Genomic DNA, 17,524 nt, shown 5'->3' with positions numbered 1-17,524 from the left:
AGAGAAAAATATTTTCTATATTACCATAGTACTACGTGAGATCGTATTCTTTCATTTCCTTTACTAGATTGTTTGTGCCGACGTTAATTTAGGTTAGTTGTTTTTATTGGATAACTAAGAAAATTTGTTTTCGATTTAGAGAAATTAAGGTAACTTAGGAGGATAAAAATGAAACTTAAATTTGTCGACTGTCAAAAAAATAAAAGGTAGATGTCGACTTTTTACTGGTCCCATATCCCCCGTTCGAGTTACTCCATCAAAATTTTTTCCTAGTTTGTCTACTGAAAAAACATGTTAAGAAATTAGTTGCATAATGACGAGAAGGGTAATCTCTCAATTCTTGTTCATCTTCACCATATCGAGATGATTGTTGATTCTCTGGTTGTAATTGGGGAAAAAAGTTAGTGTACTTAACTTGATGATGCATAATGAACTGGGAAAAAATATTGACAATTTTTTCATATTAGCTCAAAACTCCTTTTACTTTTGCGGAAACAAAAGTTAGATTTTTAAATCATGAGTAATGGCTCATTGATTAAGAGTATCATTCTAGTTTAATGTTTGATTCTCGACATACTTTTATTTTTTATGGTCATAATGTCAATCTTGGTAATGCCGTTGGTTATAATAATTTTGGATATAAGCCTAAGTCCAATAATTCAAAGAATACTCCTCATTTCAAGAATACTCAATATCAATAAGGTTCTTCATCTGATTGCAGTGGTCCTTTTGGTGATTCCAGTTCAAGAAAGTATTCAATCGATTTCTCCTAAATTGAACGCCAATTTTTTCAAAAAATGGGACACTATTTCAGTAGATGTTACTTCAAGTATCATACGCCACCTAAAAATATTGCCAATACTTCTAATACTTCTACTACCAGTGTTGTTGAGGTAAAACAAGCCTCTTCAAGCATACATATTGTTGAAACTTCACCTCAGGATGATCCTTTTTCTTCTTCAACTTAGTGGTCATCTGATTCAGGAGCTTCTATATATATATGACTTAGGATTTATCCATATTGGATAATGGCAAGGACAAGGTCATGGTTGGAAATGGTAAGACCTTAGACATCTCTCTTACTGGTTTTTCTGATTTGCAAATTTCGAAAAATAGTATTTGGTTAACCAACGTCTTACACGAGCCAGAAATGAAACATAATTTACTTTCCGGGGCAAAGTTTAAGAGAGATAACAATTGTTATTTTGGTCCTAATGGGTACAAAATTAGACAGATACACACTGACACCTTATTGGCTCAGGAAAAAATATCAATAATCTTTATCTTATTTCTCATATTCCTTTTTATCATTCCTCAATATAGTATTCCTTTTCTACATCATTAATTGTATCTTCTGATTTGTGGCATAGTATATTAGGACGTCCTTAAAAATAATATCATTCAACACTTACATTCCAATAGGGATACTGTGCTTAATTCTTCCAGGGCTTCTTCTTTATGTCATTCCTATCAAATTACTAAAAGTAAAAACTTGTCATTTCAATTATCTGATGCACATGCATCTACTCCTTTATCTTTTATTCACTATGATATATGGAGACTTCTCCCATCGTTCTTTCTTTATTTGGTCACATTATTTTTATGTATGATTTTTAACAGATTTCATTGGATTTATCCAATGTTGTGAAGTTTGATGCTTTGCAATGTTTCAAATATTTTAAATCTCTTACTGAAAATCTCTATCCCACCAAGATAGTTTATTTTTCAGCTGACAGTGACTCCCACCTGTTAAGGGTCTTTTACAAGTTTTTATAGAGTCAAGTTTTATTTTAATACATGTTGTTTAACTTTACTTGTCCAAAAGAGTACTAAGTTGATGCTTTTTTATGTACCACTAATCTTATAAACAACACTCCAACCTATACTCTTAACTTCCAATCTCCTTTCAAGTATTGTTTAATCAATCTCTTAATTACACTTTGTTAAAACTTTTTGCCTTTATTTGTTATCCTTTTCTTAGTATCTGATGGGTTTACTAGATTAATTTATGATTGTTCTTTGTTTGTCTTTACAAATGATTATGAAATACTGATAATCTTGCATTAAGTTGATGATTATTCTTACTGGTAGATCTGACAGTTTGATTGAATATCTGGTTAAAGCATTTAATGTTGACTTTCCATGAAAATACTTGGTGATATTCATTACTTCTCAGGCATAGAAGCTATTAGGTTTGCAGATTCATTACATAATTTATGAAGATGCCTCTATGTCCAAGTGTTCTTGATTTTATGTAATTGATAAAGATGCATATATGTACAAGTGTATCAATGCTAGGGACTGAGTAATCTTCAGTTAATTGACATTCGTATATTTCCATTAACAACAAGAACCAATTGCTAGAGCTCGAACCATTAACTTTAAATAAATTTTAATCTCACGAAGAAATCAAGCAGGATCTATGCAATGATATGAAAACTAACTACATGTTCTATTAATTTGACTTCCTTATTGAATTGGAGGAGTAAAAAACTTATAAAGATAAAACTTTCAACAAAGTTTCGAAAATGTGTATCGTTCCCTGGATATAAAAGTAGTTCTTCGAAGATTTAATACATTCATATCAAAGCCTTAGTTTTATCATATGTTGCGGTTATCATAAAAGAAAAAAGGATTGATGTTGTAAAGTTTCAAACGTTGTTTTCAATTGAAATACTTGCTTCCATTAAGTTTAGTTTCTTCTTGTATTTGATTTTGTGTTTGTTTTCCTTTTTGATTTTGTCCAGTTGGCTTTTGTTCGTCTCATGTATCCTTTGATTTTTCTCTGCAATAACGTTCTCTCCATCTATTCTTCCGATCATGAAAACCAACCTCACATGGTAGGGTAGTAAATCTCGAGAGATCTATTAATTGGAAAGAATAACAAACGTGTAAAATAGTGAGAATAAAAGTATTTGTCTAAAAAAGTATATTTTACACTTGCTTGCTAAATCCAACATGTTTGAATGTAAACCCTGTGACACCCCAGTTTCCAGGGCATATATCCTTTCAATTGAAGATTGTATTTTACTTTACAAACCTGAAACTTACATAACACTAATTGGTGTTAACAAATGTTGACCTTCAATTTTTGACTTTGACAAGACCAGATATTAGTTTTGGTGTAAACTATGTCGTATGGACCAATAACAGATGTTCATTTCAATCTTGTCAAAAGAATACTGAGATGCTTAAAAGGTATAATTGCAAATGGAACAACTCTTAGAAAATATAATATACATCCACTTAGTTCTTATACTGACTGACTGGGATGGTTGCGCTAATATTATTAGGTATTACATATGATTATGGTGTCTTTATGTGTTCTTCTTTGATTTCATGGTCTTCTAAAAAGCAACAAACTGTCTTTAGATCCTTAACTGAAGATGAATACAAGCGTTTATGTATTTTAGCTTCAGAATTATAGTAGCTTTAAAATTTAAAAATCCTGACAATTTCAGAGACTTGTATCCATTCAATCCCTAGACTTCAACTTAGTTCATTCATCTCCTGGAAGATTTCCTCTTTACCTCTGATACAGTTCCCTTCTCGCTGGAACTGCCACTTCCCTTTGCATATTTGACACAAGATTTGATAATTTTAGCAAGCTCGTGAGGAAACTTATTTTCCTACTTGAGACCATCGTCATTAATTGGAGGTTTCGACTTGGTCAGTATCTGCCACAAGAGTTTACCAAAGCTAAAGATGTCGACCTTGTGGTTGTAATTATTAAAAATCTTAGATACTTCAGGCTACATATACTCAAGTGTGCCGACGAATGGTGTCATATTCTCACCCTTTCATCTGGCTTCCCCAAAATCGCACAAAATAATCTCATTCTTTTTATCATTAAGAAGGAAATTCTCTGCAAAAATAACGTTGCATCTGTAAGATTTGGAATATTGCTCCGATAATTGTTAGGAGAAAAGATTATAGGATTAGCTATCTAGACCACTCGACTAAACTGAAAACGTAACAGACCAAATGAGACAGGCTCGACATGATTGTTCACACCATAACAAACTAGAGACCCAGCAATTATAAACACCTTAAGTGCATAAGGGAGTCCATTATTCTTGCTGGAATGACATTATCAATGAAACACCTTTTTGGCATATAAAATCAATCAAATACCGAATTGTGCTAGTATTTATTTGCCGTCACTTTCACCAAACAATAATATTGCAATCTATTTGAAGTATTTCAAATTGTCCCTTCATAAAAAATGACAGGGCACTTAGGACTAACAAGGGTTTACTCAATAAATACTTTTAGAGATTTGTAAAGATCTAAAAAGAGTCATGAAAATTAATAACTTTATGAGAGTTCAACAGAATTTGACAAAACTTTGTGGAGTTATGCAAAGTTATCTAATGTGTTACAGAGATTTGTAGAATCCTGAAGAGTTGCAAAAACAAAATTGATATAGCAATCTGCATGAGAAACACAAATTTATCATCGCGTATGTATTATACTAATTTCAACTAATTAAAAAATAAACAAATTATTATTGTGTATAAAACATCCTTCTTTAGTTTAACAATATATAATAAATACTACAAATAAAAATAGCATATATTTACACATTAATACATAATAATTAAAATTGAAAATGTTTGAAAGAGATTTTTAATAAAATTAAATATTATCACTAATCATATCATGGTGTAATTTATATGCATCTATTATATGAGTTTTATAGATTGTATATTTATGAAATAAAATAAAAAAAAATAAAAATATTTTTTAATTTTTTGGAAGTCTTCCAAAATCTTACATATTTTGCACGACTTTAATCAAAGCAAATACATACACAAAAGTCACTCAAAGTCTTGAAAATGAGTAAGTATACAAAGTCTTTGAATTTTCACGTTTTTAGCTAGTAATACAAACTTTAGAAGAATTTTTAGAATCTACAACCAGTAAACTTTGAAAGAAACTTTAAAAAGTATACAACCAATAACACAATACTTTGGGAGTCCATTAAAGTCTTTAAAAAAATACTTTTATCACTAAACCATCGGGTTAGTTGGCTGGAGAAAACTGGGACAGTTAGCTGTATTCATACTAGATGAGCTTCTCATCTTCAAGTCGTTATTTCAAGATGAGGTGCTCATCATTCCTAGAAAATGGAGATGCAATGAAACATCATCCAGGTCACTGATCAGAGATTTCTTACGTGAAGATGAAGCTGAAGTAATTGGTGGGATAGGTCTATTTTCAAACTTTGAGAGATATGATTCCTTGGAATCCCTGAATCATGTAGGTAGTGTTTCAACACTTCCAATTTGTAACGCATTGGCTTAATCAGATTCATTGGAATCACTGATAGTACATGGTAATTCGTCCCTTCTTACACTTAATAATTCCTAAACAGTATGTCTACGTATGTGGTGGACATGTTTGAAATTTATAGAAACCTCGACAACTTTTGTGAGTGAAAATGTGACATGAAACACAACTAAATGTTAATTTTGATGATCAGTTAGTTCTTTTGTTCACCAAAGGTCTCTGTTATCCTACATTCACAAAGTCTTCTTATACAATTGCTTGGAAATTCTTCTGTTGCTGAGGCTTTTAATTCTGCAAGCCCGTTTGACTTATGTCGAGTTTGTATTTTGTTTTTTCCTCTTCTGCTTCTTTAGAGAGAAGTTAATGGCAACTGCAAGATGAAACTTAGCTTATATAAAGACAACTCTCTTTATTGATGTTTAGAAAATCTCTCAAAACTAAACACAAGCTCTAATCTTGCTCATATGATCAACCACAACTTTGGTGATCATATATATATAGAACTATGAATTCCTTTTCCTAGTCCTATTACCTTATTACATGTCTTTCCTTTTCTTAGAACTAGATGACTTCTAATTCTCTTAGGATTACATCAATTTCCTAATCTTGTCCTAACCAGCTTGTTAGTGACTTCTATGTTGAAGTTTAACCAACATTCTCCCTGTTAAGCTTCAACCTTACCCGTGACATATCTTGTACTCCAATCAATTGTCTCATTTCTTCAAACTTGATCCGAGCTAATGCCTTTGTCAATATATCTGCTTTCTGCTCAGTTCGAGGTATGTGTTCTACGTTAATGACCTCCTTCTCGATGCATTCTCGTATGAAATGATACCTTTTGTGAATGTGTTTCGTCTTCCCATGAAACACTGGATTTTTAGTGAGTGCAATTGCAGACTTATTATCAATCTTGATGAGAACTTTTTCAGGTTCTCTTCCTTTGATTTCACCCAACAGTTCTTGAAGCCATATTGATTGTTTAGATGCTTCTGTTGCATCCATAAACTCAGCTTCACAGGATGAGAGGGCTACAGTGTCTTGCTTCTATGAACACCATGTAATAGGTGCTTCTCCTAGATAAAATATATGACCAGTTGTACTTTTTCCATCATCTTGGTCAATATTTTGACTGCTGTCACTATACCCAACAATTCCTTTTGATCCTCCTCGACCATACTTCAATCCATAGCTGATTGTTCCTCTTAGATGTCTCAATATCTGCTTTATTACATCACCATGAGACTTGCGTGGACTCTGCATATAACGGCTTGCTACTCCCACAGAGAAAGCCAAGTCTGGTCTTGTGTGTAACAAGTATCTAAGGCATCCAACATTTCTTCTATAACTCGTTGGATCAATCTCAGCTTCTTCTTGTGCCTTTGAAACTTTAAGTCCAAACTCCATTGGTATCTTAGTTGGATTACAAGTTTCAAGTCCTGCTTCTTTCAGATTTCTCCTTGCATAAGCTTCTTGTTTAATCTGAATCCCATCTACTCCTTGATGGACTTCTATGCCAAGGTAATAAGTGAGTTTTCCGAGGTTTGACATCTCAAACTTTGATGACATTTCTCTCTTGAACTCATTGATCACCTTAAGGGAGTTTCCAGTCAAAAATAGATCATCTACATAGACTGCAATCACAAGAAGCGTTCCCTTTTCTTCTCTTCTGTATACTGATGTTTCTTTAGAGCACTTAACAAATCTGATTTCTCTTAAGATTTGATCTAACTTTGTATTCCAGGCTCGAGGAGCTTGTCTTAGACCATATAGAGCTTTTGATAACTTATAAACCTTATGCTCTTGTCCTTTTACTTCAAAACCTTCTGGTTGTTCAACATACACATCTTCTCGCAATTCACCATGTAAGAATGTTGTCTTAACGTCTAAGTGGTGAATTTCCCATGAGTTTGATGCTGCTTCTGCTATTAAGAGACGAATTGTCTCTAGTCTAGCAACTGGTGCGAAAACTTCATCAAAGTCTATGCCTGATTCTTGAACGTATCCCTTAGCTACAAGTCTTGCCTTATATTTGTTGACAGTACCATCAGCATTCCGTTTTATTTTGAAGATCCACTTAAGAACAATCACTTTTACCCCACCTGGCTTATCAACTAGAAACCAAGTCTTGTTTCTGTTGATTGAAATAATTTCTTCTCTACATGCTTGTGTCCATTTAGTCGAGACCTTTGCTTCCTGAAAATTCCTTGGTTCATCATTAACAGAAAGTAGCATAATCTCACATTCTTCTGCAACTTGAAGAACATAATCCTCCAGATACTGTGGATTTTGTACCTGTCTTGTTGATTTTCGCAGTGGAATGGGTTGAGTTATTTCATCGATCTCCTCCTCCTCTTCTTCTTCTTCTTCTTCTTCTTCTTCTTCTTCTACTTCTTCGTTATTCTCAGTGTTTTCATTATTCTCTTCTTTTTCTTGATTAACATCATTGTTTCCATTGGTATTGATGATTATGGGTCCTTTGCCTTCATCAATTACTTGACCCCATCTCATGTGAAACATTCCTGGATCCCTACTTGGTCCATCATTATTTTCTTTCCAGTTCCAGTTTGCTTTTTCATCGAATACCACATCTCGACTCACTATTACTCTTTTCGTTGTTGGATTGAATAATCTGTAAGCTTTGGATCCAGGCTCAATTCCTAGATGCACAAGAGTCTGAGATCGATCATCCAGTTTCTTAAGAGTTGTAGAATCAACTTTGGCGTATGCTTTGCAACCAAACACTCTTAAATGATCTATGTTTGGTTTTCTCTTTCGCAAACTTTCATATGGAGTCATGTCTTTCAGAGCTTTCGTAGGTATCCTGTTTATTAGGTATGTAGAGTGTCGTACATCTTCTCCCCATAGATAATTAGGTACCTGCATAGCCTTTAAAGAACTTCTTGTCATCTCCATTAGAGTCCTGTTTCTCCTCTCCACCACTCCGTTTTGTTGTGGTAGCCCTAGAACCATCTTGTTCTGAGACATAGTTTTTAAGGTTATGAAACTTATGTGTCCTAACCTTGCGTGCCACTTCCATGTCTGATCTTTCAGTCTCATATTCAGACACAATGACCTTCCAATCATGAGACTTGTCTTGTAGAGTCTATTCTGTGAGCGTGAGACTCTAACTAAAAGTCTTCCACTTGGGTCATGAACTGTTAGATAATCTTGTCGCATTCTAACATCACATCCAACTTCTGTAGCTTGTCCTAAACTTAAAATGTTGCTTTGTAAGTTTGGGATGAAGTAGATGTTTGTGACAAGCTTCTGTTCTCCGGTCTTGCTCTGAAATAGAATTGATCCTTTCCCTTCAATTTATACAGAAGATCCATCCCCAAACTTCACTTGTCCTTTGATTTTCTCATTGAATTCAGAAAAGTAGTGTCTCTTACCAGTCATGTGATTGTTGGCTCCATTATCTAAATACCAGATTCCTTCTTCTCCATCCTTTGATTCGTAGTTCTTTGGTATTAGTTTCCTTCGTTTAAGAAGACAACTTCGTACATGAAAAGAGCTGTATCTGCTTCCCTTGTTTCATTTTTGTTTGTTTCTTCCACCTTTTGTATTCTTTCAGGGCATACAGAGGAGAAGTGTCATGGTTTATCACATCTGTAACAAATAATGTTTGATCTATCCTTCTTTTCTTTCCCTTGGTTTTGATCATTCTGACTTGTTGTTCTATCTTGTGAGTTAAACCTTCCTCCCCTTCCTCGGCCTCTGTTTCCTCTACCACCTCTTCCACGACCTCTTCCTCTTGTCGCAGAGTTTTGTTGGTAAGAGTTTGTGTACAAGAGTTTTCCTTGAGTTTCTCCATTGTTTTCTTCATCAAGGATTTTTTCTTCATATGCTTTCAATCTTCCAATTATATCTTCATAGCTAGTCTTCTTTAAATCTAAGACTTGTTCGAGAGAAGCTATGATATGAATATACTTGGATCTTGGTAAACTATTGTGAAACTTTTTTACCAGTTTATCTTCATCAATGGATTGTCCAAGTGACGCAGCTTTTGAGGCTATCTCTGATAGCTTTCCTGCAAAGCTATCAATAGTATCAGTGTCTTTCATCTTCACTCTTTCAAATTCAGACATTAAGGTTTGCAGACGGGCTTCTTTAACTCGATCAGCTCCGAGATTACGTGCCTTTATTGCATCCCAAATTTTCTTTGAAGTTTCCTGTTCACCAACTTGTAGAACAAGACATTCTGGTATTGCTTGAAAGAGTAATCCAATGGCAACATTGTTTTTGTCTGGGTCCAATGTACCAGGATCAATTGTTTCCCAAACTTTGTAGATTTTCATCAGTACCTTCATTCTCATGGCCCATACTGTGTAGTTTGTGGCGTTGAGGATTGGAACTTGTATTGATGGTGGCGTGAACTGTTTTGCACCCACAATGGTGGTTTCGTTTTCCATGGCTCAGAAACAAGCTCTGATACCAATTAATGGCAACTGCAAGATGAAACTTAGCTTATATAAAGACAACTCTCTTTATTGATGTTTAGAAAATCTCTCAAAACTAAACACAAGCTCTAATCATGCTCATATGATCAACCACAACTTTGGTGATCATATATATATAGAAATATGAATTCCTTTTCCTAATCCTATTATCTTATTACATGTCTTTCCTTTTCTTAGAATTAGATGACTTCTAATTCCCTTAAGATTGCATCAATTTCCTAATCTTGTCCTAACCAGCTTGTTAGTGACTTCTATGTTGAAGTTTAACCAACAGAAGTGAGGTTTTGCTAGATTTAAAAATCATTTTTTCACTTTCATAACTGGAATTCAGTAAGACTATCCAGAGAATACGTTAAGATGAAATTGACTTTCCAAATCTTGGTGTTGTTTATTAACTTTCACATACATTTGAAATGAAATAAAGAGTTCATTGTCACTTTAAATAAGTAAAAGATGTCATTTGACTAAGGTCTATAAAATGAAAATATTCATTAAAAAGAAAGTCCGGAAAACAAGATCAAATTTGGTACTATTATGGGTAAGGAAGAGATATTCTTTCGCCCAAAGTATACAAACCACTCATTAATCTCAAAATTGAAGACTAAGAGGCTAATCATTTTCCATGTGGAAACAAAGTAACCCAAACGGCTACTCATATGCCTCTTGGGAATAAAGGCAAGTTGATGAAAAAGAATTTCCTTGATATTTACTTGATGAGCGGCTAATCATTTGCTTCCCAAGACAATTTTTTAGTTTTTTCAATATACCGTTTTTTGTCTCTCTCCTAAAAATACTCACCTGCACTCTCCTTCTCATAATAGGAAACACACTCCTTCACATGGTCTCTTATCAATTTTGAAAGGAATCACATACCCCAGCTCTTATACAACAAACAAGTCTTTCGAATCACAAATATAATGTATGGAACGCAAGAGTACATGGGTGCGTGTGACTTCTGGATTTCTTTACGATCAATTTGTTCTCTCCGAGCAGGATGATGACCTTTTTTACCAAGGGATTGATTAGATCCGGTTTTTTTCTCTCTGACTTACCAGAATGACGATTCTTTGTACGAAACAAATGTGAAGTCTAGTCGCAGTGAGATGTTGTGAACCACTCATAATGCTCATTTATGAAATTTTAACGATTACAACTTTTGGAGAAACATCGTTTTACACACTTAAACAAAGAAAGTTTGAATTAGGTTTGAAAAGACTAAATGTGAAGCTGATGCCACTACATATTTTTCCTTGATATGCATGTTTAAACCCCAATCCATATTTAATAGACCTGAAATTATCAATCTCACATGACCCGTTCATCGTTTTTTTGTTGATAAAATAAAAGAGAATCAAGAACTCCAAAATGAAGCCAAGGTTATAGGTGGCGTGGAAAATTTTTTAGAAAGGATTTGTGAGGCAACTATACGGTTAGCCGCCTCGGTGTAGTGAAATCCATCCCAACTTATAGCTTGTGTTACATCGTTGCAGATTGTGTAGCCAGGTTGGCCACATGTTGCCTTCTTGTTGTAATTGTTTGGTTCACCCCCATACCCACAACAAGCCTTATGTGGTTTGATAAAACCTAAACGAACAGAAAATAAAATAAAATATGCCATTAGAAATATAATCCATGACATTATTAGCATATTCAAGTTTTCAAGAAACGAAATTTTTTCTACACTGTGTATGCAGCTGCTTACCATATCTTTTGTATCTGGCAAAAAGGTCGAATTTGATTCTATATATATCAACATAGACAATGGCTGCATCTGTAAATGTTGATCTCAGTTCTTCACAAAGAGCCTTTAATCCTTTATTAAAAGCTACGGACACATCATTGTGAACCTTATAACATCCAATTGCATCAAGATCCGTGTTGTTATGAGGGTGACGAGCAAGCTCTCTCGGGACACAACCTAGTGGCCCGGTGTTGTGTATCCAAAACTTCTTGGCACCAGTTTTATAAAGATTCTACATTTTCAAATCAAAAGTCAGATAAGAGCCAAATATTTATGCATTACCACTCTGGATCATGACAAGTACCTGAACGGCTAATTTGATTTCTGCAAGCATTGCTGGAATCTTTTGGAGTACTGGAGGTGCAGTTAAGTTTGATAGATATAAGGCATCTAAAAGATCGTTTTGTCCGATGTCAATCATGTAAAGCGCATTGCTGAATCCAGTTTCAGTGGTCATATCTTTGTGACCTACATGGGAAGAAGAAGTATTTTCAAAAATATTAAGTTTGTTGACTAAAAAAATGAACTGCGCATAATTTGTTGTGAGCTCTACCTTCTGAGAGGAGTTGGAGTGAACGGAGTTGAAAATGAAAGAACTGTTTAACTTGTACGTCTAGTGAAAAGGGTGCCCATATATCCATGGTGGTTTTTGAACCCGTGATGGCGAAATTTGCACCACTTTGAAAATCTGGTGCCAATGACTCCAAAAATGGGCTCAAGTACTTGACCTTCAAACTTTCACCTGTATAAATACAATACCATATAATGGTCAAAATATAATCAGTAAGACTAAGATCTTGAAAAGAAAATGTGATGATTATGATCGAAAGGGTACTTACAAAGGAAGTCGATAATTAGGCGTCCATCACCAAACCGACCGGTGCCCTTGCGGAAGAATGTACTACCATGGGGCATACCGATATAGACACCAGAGGCAGGGACATATCCACCTGTATCTGCGCCCGTACCTCCAAAACTGAATAAAATGGGTGGTGTTGCTTGCAAAGTGTGATGAAACTGAACAAAGAAAATACAGAGAAAAACACACAAGACTGTAAAAGAAGTCATTTCTAAGCTTCTTGCTGCTTTAGAACTGAGCAGTGACTTCTACTCATTATATCAGATATCCTTATAGCATCAAATATTGGAAAAGTATATTTAATGGTTAAATGATATTATTAATTACATTCATCATTAATTAAGAGCCTAATTAATTGGGTTTTGGTGTTAATCTCTTGGAAACGTTGTGTCAAGTTGAAGCCAGCTGACATGTATCTTTCATATGATTAGACCTCATAGATGACTTTTAGTTAATTTGCTTATATTTTAGTTGTGAACTTATGATTTATATTCACTAAATCACATGGTACTGGTTCCCTGGATTCATTTGACTTGGATATATACGGTGCAGATTAGATGAGAGTGTTTTAATGGTGGAGATTACGGAAATTGTATGCAACGGAACTCAGAGCTGCAATTATAAAAATCATATTAACAGAAATACCGTACAAAAACAGCAAGAATCGTCTGACTGTCACTTTAGCTTATACTCTCATTTATTGGAGTTTTGCGGCAAGTGGATGTTTAAAAAACTCAACTTGCAATCAGACACTAGGGGGGCATTGGCCCGGGAGATGCCATACCTCAAGAGCCACAGTTGTGTTACTGAGAGTAACTCTTCTCGCATCAATACCCAAGAAGACGAACGTGAAAACCAAAATGTATCAAAATGTGTCTCATTGATGAGATGAAATAATTTGTATCAAAATAATTTGCAATAAGTGTGTGAAGCAAAATAATTTGTATCAGGCTTAATCTAAAAGATGGCACATTGATAAGCACATACAATAAAATGCAGCCGACTTCTTGATACATGTAAATCATCAAAATCTAGTTTATGTTCAGTTCTGGTGTTTAGTTGGAAGGATTCAGTTGACAAGGAGACATCCAAAAGAAATTTACCTAATGTTGAACAAGTAGTCGGCTCTGCCGTAGCTTCTCGAGTAAGTAAATTTTCCTGCACATACAACATTTATGATGAAAATATTGCCATGTAACATAAAGCTTGAATGGGATGAAGATACATGTTATCAAACATAAGGAGTTTTCTATGTTAAGCAATTGCACCTTTCACTTAACCGTTCCATTGCAACAACCCTTTCACCTCTCCGTTTCATTGCAAGAATTTTAATTGCTAGTCTCTTTTTGTCCAAATAAACCGTACAACATTCCACACCTGTATCTGCCATCTTTTTAAGATGCAGGAGCTTTCCGAGTTCTGCACAAAGCAAATCAACAACTGGTCAGTACAATTTCATCAGCAAATCATATTAGTAGGATATATCAATTGGTCTTACAAATAATATATTAGAGAGAGGCTAGTCCAATTGACCTAGTCAATTCTGTTTGGTCCTATTTCATAATATAAATTATAGTTTGGTCTTAAAAATTATAGTTTTGTCCTACGATGATGTCATGGATGATGTAAATGTCATCTTATAGTGGCAGAAATACCCTTTTTGATAAATACCATATATATAGTCAAAAAGTAAGAGAGAATAAATCATTCTCAGATTTACTTTCTCTCTCCTATATTTTCAGATCTAGAATTTCTCTTTCCTTTTCTTGTGTTTTTTTTCCTGCTAGAAGCTAACAATGGCGTCTCCACTTTCTTTTCTTTCTTTTTCTTCCTGCTATTGTAACAATGGTGATTCGAAGGTGAAAATCATGTTTATTTTGTTGTTGCTGCGGTTGTATATGATGAAAACGATTTACAACGAACTCATCTGCTGCTATTGTTGAAGAAAATGAGTTTTAGGATTTTTTTCTTCTCTACTGATGATGTAAACGATGAAGATGAGTGTTGTTGATGATGAAGAAGATGAAGATGATTGTTGTATATGTTTTTTCGTCTGTTTTATTGGTGCCGATTTTTGATTTTTTGATGTTTGCTGCTCGTGTTGAAGATCTTGAATTTGATTTTTTTTTGCTGGTGTTGAAGAATGATGAAGACGAAGATGAAGTTAGGTTTTTATATGGAGTTCATTTCTGGAATGAACTCTGTTTTTTTTTAGGTTTTTATATGGAGTTCATTTCTAGAATGAACTCTGGTTTCTTTAGGTTTTATATGGTGTTCATTTCTGGAATGAACTATGTTTTTTTAGGTTTTTATATGGAGTTCATTTCTGGAAGGAACTCTGTTTTTTTAGGTTTTTATATGGAGTTCATTTCTGGACGGAACTCTGTTTTTTGTAGGTTTTTATATGGAGTTCATTTTCTGGAATGAACTCTGTATTTTTTAGGTTTTTATATGGAGTTCATTTCTAGAATGAATTCTGGTTTATATAGGTGATTTCTAAGAAAATAAGTAGAAATTAACAAGAGTTCATTTTGACGAATGAACTGGTACAAAAAAAATAAGTAGAAATTAACACAGAAGGGTACTTTTATCCATTTAATATTTTTAAATAATTATGGACCAAACAGTAAAAGCGTTTGACCAAAGGATTAAACTGACATGGACCCACCTAAAACAAGACCAAACCATATTTTTCCCATCATATTACAATAACTACTTGCGAAAATAACATATTCCTACCGAAGGGCCCACCAGAATTCTTGTGTGCATTGGTAATGCTTGCTTGACGAATTCCATAATTTTCTGAAAACGAATACAAACTTGAGTATAAAACTCTAGAAACCCTAAGGAATGATTAATTAGCTAGGGGCTGATTACCTTAACTTCTTTGAAGAGATAAAATCTCCTCAGTTTAAATTCCTTCACCTTCTGCTCCAACTCCACCTGAGTTTCTTTGACTACCAACGCGAAAAACAAGCAATTCCTTGCATTATTAAGAATAAAAGTACATTCTATAAAGAAAACAAAAGCTTACGATAATCGCGAAGACGATGATAAGCTAGATAATTCCAGCTTCTGGATACTAATCCGTATTCGATTACTGAATCAATGTCTAAATGCTCGAGAATGTCTACAATAATATCTACTGGGATACTGTCTAGATTCCCCATCAAATCTTACTTGGCGGGATATGAATTCTAGGTCTAGAGTTTTTTACGAGCTGAAACTCCCTTGATGTTTTGCCTAGTAGTGAAAGTATAGGTACGTATGGGTTTATAGCAAAGAGGTAGGAAGGGCCAGTTTCCGTATTTTGACACTATCTACAGCGCTGCTAGGTCGATACTCCTGACTTGTAGATTAAGTAGGGGCCGGGCCTTTCGGAATGGATGGACCGTCATATTCCTTTCGGTCCAAAGAAAAGAGAAGCGGAATTATACTACTAGGTGATACTGAGCTTACAAATTTGATACAGTGCCTTCCGGTAGAAGTGCCAACTTGTACCAGTGACACTCAGAAAACTGGCAACTTTTAAGCAAAACCGAACTGAAAAGACGATTCGAAATTTAAAGAGTCAAATGCTCCAAAATGAATCCAGAAATATCTTAGGTATGGAAAACTTTGTGGTTAGAATCTGTGACGCGACCACTTGATTAGCAGCTTCAGTGTAGTGAACTCCATCCCACACTATAGCTTGTGAAACATTCTCGCACATGTTGTAGCCAGGTTGCCCACATGTTGCTTTGACATTATAGTTGTTTGGCTCTCCACCATACCCGCAACATGCCTTGTGTGGTTTCGTAAAACCATAACTTTTGTAATTCGCGAAAAGATTGTATTTGATTTTATATATATCAACGTAGACAATGGTTGCATCCTTATACGTTGATCGTAATTCCTTGCATATAGCCTTCAATCCCTTGTTAAAAGCTTTTGCCAAATCGTTGTGAACCTTAAAACACCCGATCCGGTCAAGATCGGTGTCATTGTGAGGATGAAGCGCAAGCTCTTTCGGAGCGCAACCTAATGGTCCAGTGTTGTGTATCCAAAATTTCCTGGCTCCATACTTGTAAAGATTCTGCAATTCAAACTCAAAATCAGATAAAATATTTCTGGCCTGACTAATTTCATATTTATGTATTGTTCTTGAGATTTACCTGAACTGCTAATTTGATTTCTGCAAGAAACGATGGAATTTTTTCAAGCACCGGTTTCGCGGTTAAGTTTGACGCATATAGAGCAACTAAGAGATCATTTTGTCCAATGTCAATCATGTAAAGCGCATTGCGATACCCATGTTCATCTATCAGACCTTTCGAACCTATATGGAAGATGCCATTGATTAAAAGCCAGATTCAAACTATATCCCGGATTAAAAATGATTTATGGTCAATTGAGCAATGTACCTTGTGCAATGAGTTCGAGTGAGCGATTTCTGAAACGGACAAACTGCCGAACTTGTACACCCAACACAAATGGGACAAATTGGGGTAAGGTCATGCCACCGGTAACTGCGAAATTGACTCCGCTTTTGAAATTTGGTTCCAGGGAGTCCAAATATGGGCTCAGAAGCCTCAGGTTTAAACTTTCGCCTGCACATAAAATATAATTGTACAATACACACAGAATAATTGATCAAACTTTAATTAATAAGATTGAGATCTCAAATCAAGAAGAACAGATGGACAAGAACTTGATACTTACAGAGGAAATCGATAATTAGGCGTCCATTGCCTAACCGGCCGGTACCCCTGTGGAAAATGGGGCAATCCTATAGGGAGACCGGTGCCAGCAAGTACTCCTCCAGTATCCGAGTTGGAATCTCCGAAGTTAATCAGAATAGGTGATGATTTTTTCCTGTAGATTGCTTTTGATTGGGAATGGTTGGGAAATAGAAGAAAGAAAATACAGAGAGACACATACAGCAGAGTAGAAGAAGACCTCATCTTGTCTTATTACTACTACCTTATCAGTGACTTCTAACTGTATCATTTATTCACACACACAGTTTTCTTTATAAGCTCATCAGAATGGGTGAACCATGTTCACGCCAATTTCCATGGATTTTTTAATGCCAAGTCGATAAGATTATCAGTTGCATACTTAAAACTATTCGGTATTGGAGTTTGTGAAATTGCCAAGTTGTTGTTTTTTAAAGCTTCCATTCAAGTTGAA

At 34.8% G+C, this 17,524-nt stretch overlaps 1 protein-coding gene and 1 pseudogene across 1 annotated transcript; both read right to left on the bottom strand.

Annotated features, from left to right (window-relative positions):
* Positions 1–10,856: 10,856 nt before the first annotated feature.
* LOC113352984 (GDSL esterase/lipase At3g62280-like) lies at positions 10,857–12,594 on the bottom strand. Its single transcript, XM_026596717.1, has 5 exons — positions 12,333–12,594; positions 12,047–12,235; positions 11,798–11,961; positions 11,455–11,725; positions 10,857–11,336 (listed from the first exon to the last, which is right to left on the bottom strand). The coding sequence occupies exons 1-5, from the start codon at positions 12,559–12,561 to the stop codon at positions 11,104–11,106; spliced, it is 1,086 nt and encodes a 361-aa protein (XP_026452502.1). The 5' UTR covers positions 12,562–12,594; the 3' UTR covers positions 10,857–11,103.
* Positions 12,595–15,720: 3,126 nt separating this feature from the next.
* On the bottom strand, positions 15,721–17,427 carry LOC113346975 (annotated as a pseudogene).
* Between the last annotated feature and the right edge of the window lie 97 nt (positions 17,428–17,524).

Source organism: Papaver somniferum, chromosome 2 (genome assembly GCF_003573695.1).
Source record: "Papaver somniferum cultivar HN1 chromosome 2, ASM357369v1, whole genome shotgun sequence".
Lineage (NCBI taxonomy): Eukaryota > Viridiplantae > Streptophyta > Magnoliopsida > Ranunculales > Papaveraceae > Papaver > Papaver somniferum.
Note: the sequence above shows the minus strand (reverse complement) of the source record. Positions and strands in the feature narration are given on the sequence as shown.